The 6,053-nt window shown below is 58.1% G+C and overlaps 1 protein-coding gene across 1 annotated transcript in view; it reads right to left on the reverse strand.

Annotated features, from left to right (window-relative positions):
- Positions 1-3: 3 nt before the first annotated feature.
- The window catches only part of ITGB3 (integrin, beta 3 (platelet glycoprotein IIIa, antigen CD61)), a gene marked incomplete at its 3' end in the record, with an annotated part of 16,385 nt that continues 10,335 nt past the window's right edge, over positions 4-6,053 (reverse strand). The window contains exons 4-11 of the mRNA XM_010021205.1: positions 5,714-5,966; positions 5,343-5,505; positions 4,591-4,752; positions 4,336-4,431; positions 4,065-4,154; positions 3,551-3,685; positions 2,700-3,129; positions 4-116 (exon numbers count right to left, since the gene is read on the reverse strand). Of these exons, the coding sequence (XP_010019507.1) occupies positions 4-116; positions 2,700-3,129; positions 3,551-3,685; positions 4,065-4,154; positions 4,336-4,431; positions 4,591-4,752; positions 5,343-5,505; positions 5,714-5,966 (1,442 nt within the window). The remainder of the gene's footprint in view (positions 117-2,699; positions 3,130-3,550; positions 3,686-4,064; positions 4,155-4,335; positions 4,432-4,590; positions 4,753-5,342; positions 5,506-5,713; positions 5,967-6,053) is intronic.

Consider the following 6,053-nt stretch of genomic DNA (forward strand, 5'->3'; position numbering starts at 1 on the left):
GCTGCACACCAGCCCGGTGCTGGACATGCACGTGTCGGTGCGCGTGGTGCAGTTGCAGTAGTCGCCGGTCCAGTCCGAGTCGCACAGACAGTCCCCGCAGCTGCACTGCCCATGGCCTGGGGACAACCCAGAGGCCGACAGGACCCTTGAGCATCCCCATAGGTCCCGATAGCAATCACCCAGATGGGGCTGTTGGCACGGCAGGGCAGAGCAGCCGCCCAGGACAACCCCTTCCTGCTGTCCTTGGGGGGGGACACAGCTCTCATCAAACATCAACCCTTACTGCAACCCCAATGCTCCTCTTGTTCCACCCAAACAACGCAGGCTGCTGGCAGCAGCAGCTGGAGATGCTCAATCAGATCAATCTCTGATCTAGTCAAGCTTCGCTTTGGTTTTTAATCTCAGATTGAGCCAGGACATCTGGTTAAACCCTCCAAATCCCACTTTATTCCCAGCCCCGGACCACGCAGGAGAAGCTGACTGCTGAGAAAGGCCCGACGAGCTCTGCACTCTGAGAGACTGGCTGAATCAGCCAGCCAGACATGCTCAAACCCTGCCAAAGCCTGCAGCTATTTGCATTGTGGTTTGATTACAGCTCAAAGACACAGTAAGCGATGGAAATGCCACGGAGCTGGCACATGCTGACCCGTCCCAATCCCTGAGCGCACCAGGACACGTCGGGAATGCTGCTCCCAGCAGGAGACTGGGCAGGAATGATCCCCGCCGTGGTCTTGGAGACGTGGGCATGAGAAATCAATGTGTAACCCCATGAATGAGGAACTGGGGCTGAGTCACAGGAAAACAGTGGCACGCTGGGTGGCAAGGCATGGAAACAACAGGGAGAAGTGGCTCGGTGGGGTGGCGGGGATGCCAGCAGGGTCAGACAGAGCAGGTTAATGAACAGCTCAGCCAGGCTGGGGCAGAGCATCATCAGGCCTTGTGCAAACAGGCAGCTGGAGCAGGCGCCCGGAGGCACAGAGGGCACCAACTGTTCGGGATGAGGGAAAAGCCAGCATTTCCACCAGTGGCAGCAGCAGGCTCATAAGATAAAGGATCAATCCCAGCAGCACAGAGGCTGAAGTTGGGATGAGGGGCAGGTGAGGTCCCAAAAACTCGATCTGGGGACATAAGGGAGCAGGAACCACGTGTTATCTGGGCAGCAGGTTTCATCTCTACAACTACCTGGAAGAAGGTTATAGTGAGGTGGGGGTCGGTCTCTTTTCCCAAGTAACAAGTGATGGGACAAGGGCAGGTTTAGCTGGAGCTGAGGAACAATTCCTTGCCCAGGGGGTGCTCAGGCATTGGAACAGGCTGCCCAGGGCAGGGCTGGAGTCACCGTCCCTGCAAGTGTTCACAGCCCGTGTAGCCGAGGCCTCAGTGCCAGGGGTCAGTGGTGGCCTTGGCACCGCTGGGAATGGTTGGACCTGATGAGATTAAAGGTCTTTTCCAGCCTGGTTGATTCTACGATTCTATAACAGTTTTCTGGGGATTTTGGGCCTTGTATCAGGAAAAGTGGTGGCTTTTTTGACACTGTGCATACCGAGGGAGGCTGGGAATAGGAAAGGGGGTGGCTGCCTCTCTTCTCATCCCTCCTTGAACCACTTTTGGGGTGTTCCGCTCCTGAAGCGGATGTGCCACACTTTCATGCCCCAGTCTTGGGCACTGCCACCCCTCTTGCATCCACTGAGAGGATGGGGCAGAGCTTGGGGGTTCACTCAGAGCTCTAGTGCCTACTGAAGATGTGGATGGGAGAAACTCTCTACAGAGAAGAGGCCCTGGCACATCAGGACACGTGAAACCAGTGTTGGGATGGGTGTTCTGCAGAGAGGGACTCCTTCCCCCTTCCCCAGTGCCTGGCATGGGAGGAGAACCCAAGGACCTGGTCCTCTCTCCCCAGAGAGGAGATCAGCAGCAGGCAGGGCTGGAGCAGGGCAGTTTGGTAGCACATGGAAGAGATGAACATTCAGTAGAAGAGATGCTGTAAGGCCAGCGAGGGAGAGGATTCGCTTCCCCAATGCTTTTGCCAAAGGGGAGACTTCAAGAACTGGGTAGGGGATAAAAACTGTCTCTCCCCACTCCTGTCTCTCCACCCTGGGGTTTCCTTCTGCAGAACAATACCTCTGATGTGTGGGTGCTGTGATTTGAGCAGGGTCCCTGCCCTGCGCACCCTTGGCTGCCCACCAGCCCCCTTGGTTGGAGTCCTGAGTCTAAGCTAGGACTGAGGTCTGATTTTAACCCTCTAGCCCATCACCCTACCACAGCTCTCAGGCACAGGAGGTGACACCAGCCAAAAAGGGAGTAATTCCCCTGGCATTGCTTCAAACCCAGGGCTGGTCATAGAATCCCAGCCTGGTTTGTGTTGGAGGGACCTTAAAGCTCCTCCAGCTCCAACCCTTGCCACGGGCAGGGACACCTTCCACTGGAGCAGGTTGCTCCAAGCCCCTGTGTCCAACCTGGCCTTGAACACTGCCAGGGATGGGGCAGCCACAGCTTCTCTGGGCACCCTGTGCCAGCGCCTCAGCACCCTCACAGGGAAGAGCTTCTGCCTTATCTCCAACCTGAACTTGCCCTGTTTCAATTTAAACCCATCACCCTGGTCGCTATTCCCTTGTCCTACTGTGGTCCAGGGAGAGCCACTGCTGAGCAAGCCAGAGGTGGGGACAATGCGTGGGACAACCCCCTCGGTGCCTGTCCCTCACCTGAGCACATCTGCCCCTTGAAGCGGACGCAGGAGAAGTCGTCGCACTCGCAGTACTTGCCCGTCACCCTCCCGAAGTCGCTGCTGTGACACACGCACTGCCCGCAGATGCACTCCCCGCGCTGGCTGCACAGGGGCTGGCCCGCCCGGGGGCTGCAGTTGTCCTGCTGCGAGGGGTTGTACTCCTCCTCCGAGCACTCGCAGTGCGAGCCCAGCCGCCCGGCGTTGCAGCGGCACACGCCGCACTCCAGGGTGCCGTTGCCGCGGCTGCACGTGGAGCTGTTGGCCTCTGCTTGGCTCTCGCAGGAGCAGTCGCAGTCGAAGTTCACCACCACCGTCAGGCTGTCTTTGAAGCCCACGGGTTTGATGGTGAAGGATTTCTCCCGCTCCCGTGGGCATCCCCGTACCTTGGCCTCGATGCTGAAGCTCACCTGGGGGGGGGGGCAACGGGGGGGGGGGGGCAAAGGGGTGCATCCCGCCATCAGTACCACCAGCACCGTGTCGTGGTACCCACCCCAAGCTTAAGGAGTCCAGAAATGGGACCCACCACGTGGCTTTGGGCTTTTCAGTGCTGTCCCAACACGGTTTGGGGCAGGGCACCTACCTGCCACAGTAACCACGCTAAATCCCATTCTCTGTGCCCAGCAGCCTGGCCCGAGCTAAAGGACCATAGAGTTTGCATCCAGCAGACTCAGAAAACCATTTTCATCCTTGCTGAACCCCTGTCTCCACTGCAGAGACCCCCGTGTCACCAGGGAGGTGGTGGGCAAGGAGATGGTGCTGGTGGAGAGCATCAAGCAACACCGCTACACGGAGGGGGAGAAAAACCAAGTCCATGGACAGGATCCTCACCGTGTCCCCAATCTTGAGCCCCATGCAAGACTTGAGCCCAGGGATGACCTCGTCGTTGAGGCAGGTGGCATTGAAGGCCAGGGACAGCTCTTCAGGGAGGTCACGCACCTCCAGTTCCACCTTGGAGCGGATTTTCTAGGGGAGGAGAGAGCAGGGATGAAGGTGACAGCACAGGCTGGGCCAGGGACCAGTCCCAGGGAGGGGGCTCCCCCTGCACCACGATGCTCACACACACAGAGGGAAGGAGCCAAGAGCCTCGAGTCTTTCTCAGCACTTGGCTACATCATTCCCCACTGGGAAATGCCTTCGAGGATGGGAAGGGGCAGGCGGTGAACACAGTGACCTCCCTTTCCCAGCATTCCCACATGCCTGGGTGGAGGCAGCTGCTCACAGCTGGCTCAGGAAGGATGCTCAGGGCTGGGGGAGCTGCCAGATCCGTGGGCTGATGCAGAGTGAAGCACTGGCTATTTTGGGAGGAAGAGAGCTGTGTGGGGCCATCACATTGCACACTCACCCCGTAGGAGTCCACTATGAGCTGCAGGACGTTGCTGGAGTCTCTGGACAGGGTGCCCACGGTTGTGCCTGGGATCAGCTCACTGTAGTTCTGGAGAAATATCATAAGCATGGTTTGCTCGTGACTCGGCCAAACCCTGTCTGGGCACATGGGAGCTTCCCTAGGACAGGAGACCTCCAAGCTACACCTGGCCACCCATGGCCAGCTGCAAAGGGTGCTCCTTGGGACCCACCAGCCCCCTAAGAAGGTGGCTTTGCACAGGAGCTGTTACCTGGTAGAGGCCAACGACTGTATCTGTCACAGCGAAGATCAAGTTGATGTTCTTCTGTGAGAGTTTCTCAGTCATCAGGCCCAGAGAAGGATAATCCTGGGGAAGAGGAGAGGCTGTACCCTAGGAACATGTGCCCCCAATCACCTTGGTCCCCATCATGCTCTCCAGCCATGGCTGGATCACCTCTCCCATCCCATGGGGGCCCTCAACAGGAGCTCCGGGCTCCACAACCCATCCACGTAGGTTGGGATTTACCAGTGTGGTGGAGGCGGAGTAGAAATTGTCCTTGTCAATGTGGCACTGGGCATCATTGGGCTGCACGATGCCAGCCAGCCTGCCATCCAGCGCGATGTGGGTCTTGGCATCCGTGGTGAAGACCAGGAGGTGGGAAGCATCATTCCTCCAGCCGATTTTCTCCTGTAGTGAAAGACAGCTCCCAGTTGTGCAGCAGCCCCGCGTGCCAGCACCCTGCTACTGCCTTTGCTGCTGCACCGGGGCATGGCTGAGGGCTGCAAGCCCTCCCATTCCCAGCAAAATCAAGGTGCAGCCACAGGACATGATGATCCTTTTGGGCTGGTTACTTTAGGGCTGACATGGGATCATTATGCCCCATCCCTGGCAGTGTTCAAGGCCAGGTTGGACACAGGGGCTTGGAGCAACCTGCTCTAGTGGAAGGTGTCCCTGCCTGTGGCAGGGGGCTGGAACTGAAGGAGCTTTAAGGTTCCTCCCAGTCCAAACCATCCCATGATTCTGTGGTCATCAGTTCCCAAGTACCTGATCTGCTCCTCTCTCCTCCCAGGATCACGTAAGGGTCCTGCTCTTCCCTTGCCCTGGCTGTCGGTCTAGAAACATTCTGCCTGAACGTTCATCCTCTGCAGATCTGAGCCACGCAGCAGCTCCACAGGACTTATGCTCCTGTCCTGGTGGGCTTGGGTGGTCTCTGCCAACCCACCAGCCCCAGCCCAATGACCATCTCCCAGCCCCAGCCCGGCCTTCTTGTCCCTTACGTCGCACACGGTGGCCTGGATGATGGCATCGAAGCCACCCTCGGGCGCGTCGCGGTTCCGTGAGACGCTCTGCTTCCGCACCTCCTCGTTGAAGCGGGTCACCTCGTCCGTGAGCGACAGGACGTGCTTGTACCCAAACATGGGCAGGCAGGTTTCCCCGATCCTGCGGGAGAGCAGGCAGGGCATGAGGGTCACGGGGCTCTCCCACCTCCCATCCCACATCCCAGGGGCACATCCAGGATGTCTTGGAGGGATCCAACCACCCCGAGAGCCCAGGGACACAGCCAGAGGCTGGTGAATCAACCACATGTTCTAAAGAGGGGCTCAGCCTCTGTCCTGCTGGGAGTTTGGGAAGTCGCTTTCTCACTTACTCATAGCAAGGGTTGATGATGGCTTCTGGAGGAGAGATATACATATAGGGGGAAATGGGCTTGTCCACAAAGGCTCCAAAGCCGATGCGTAGGTTGCTGGTGAGCTTGCGCATCTCGCTGGCCAGCTTTGTGCCCAGGTTCTGGATGTTCCTCAGATCGTCCTTCATGGAGTTGGACAGGTCCATCAGGTAGTAGATGTCCACGGGGTAGTCTTCCACTTGACGTACTTGGATACGAAAGATCTGGGAATCATCTGTAATGTGACAGGGCAGGGGAGTGAGAGGTGCTCCCCTGGGAGGAGCAGAGGGGGATCACTGCAGGACTAAGGAGAAAATCAACC

This window comes from Nestor notabilis, unplaced genomic scaffold, assembly GCF_000696875.1.
Source record: "Nestor notabilis isolate BGI_N333 unplaced genomic scaffold, ASM69687v1 scaffold21250, whole genome shotgun sequence".
Classification (NCBI taxonomy): domain Eukaryota; kingdom Metazoa; phylum Chordata; class Aves; order Psittaciformes; family Psittacidae; genus Nestor; species Nestor notabilis.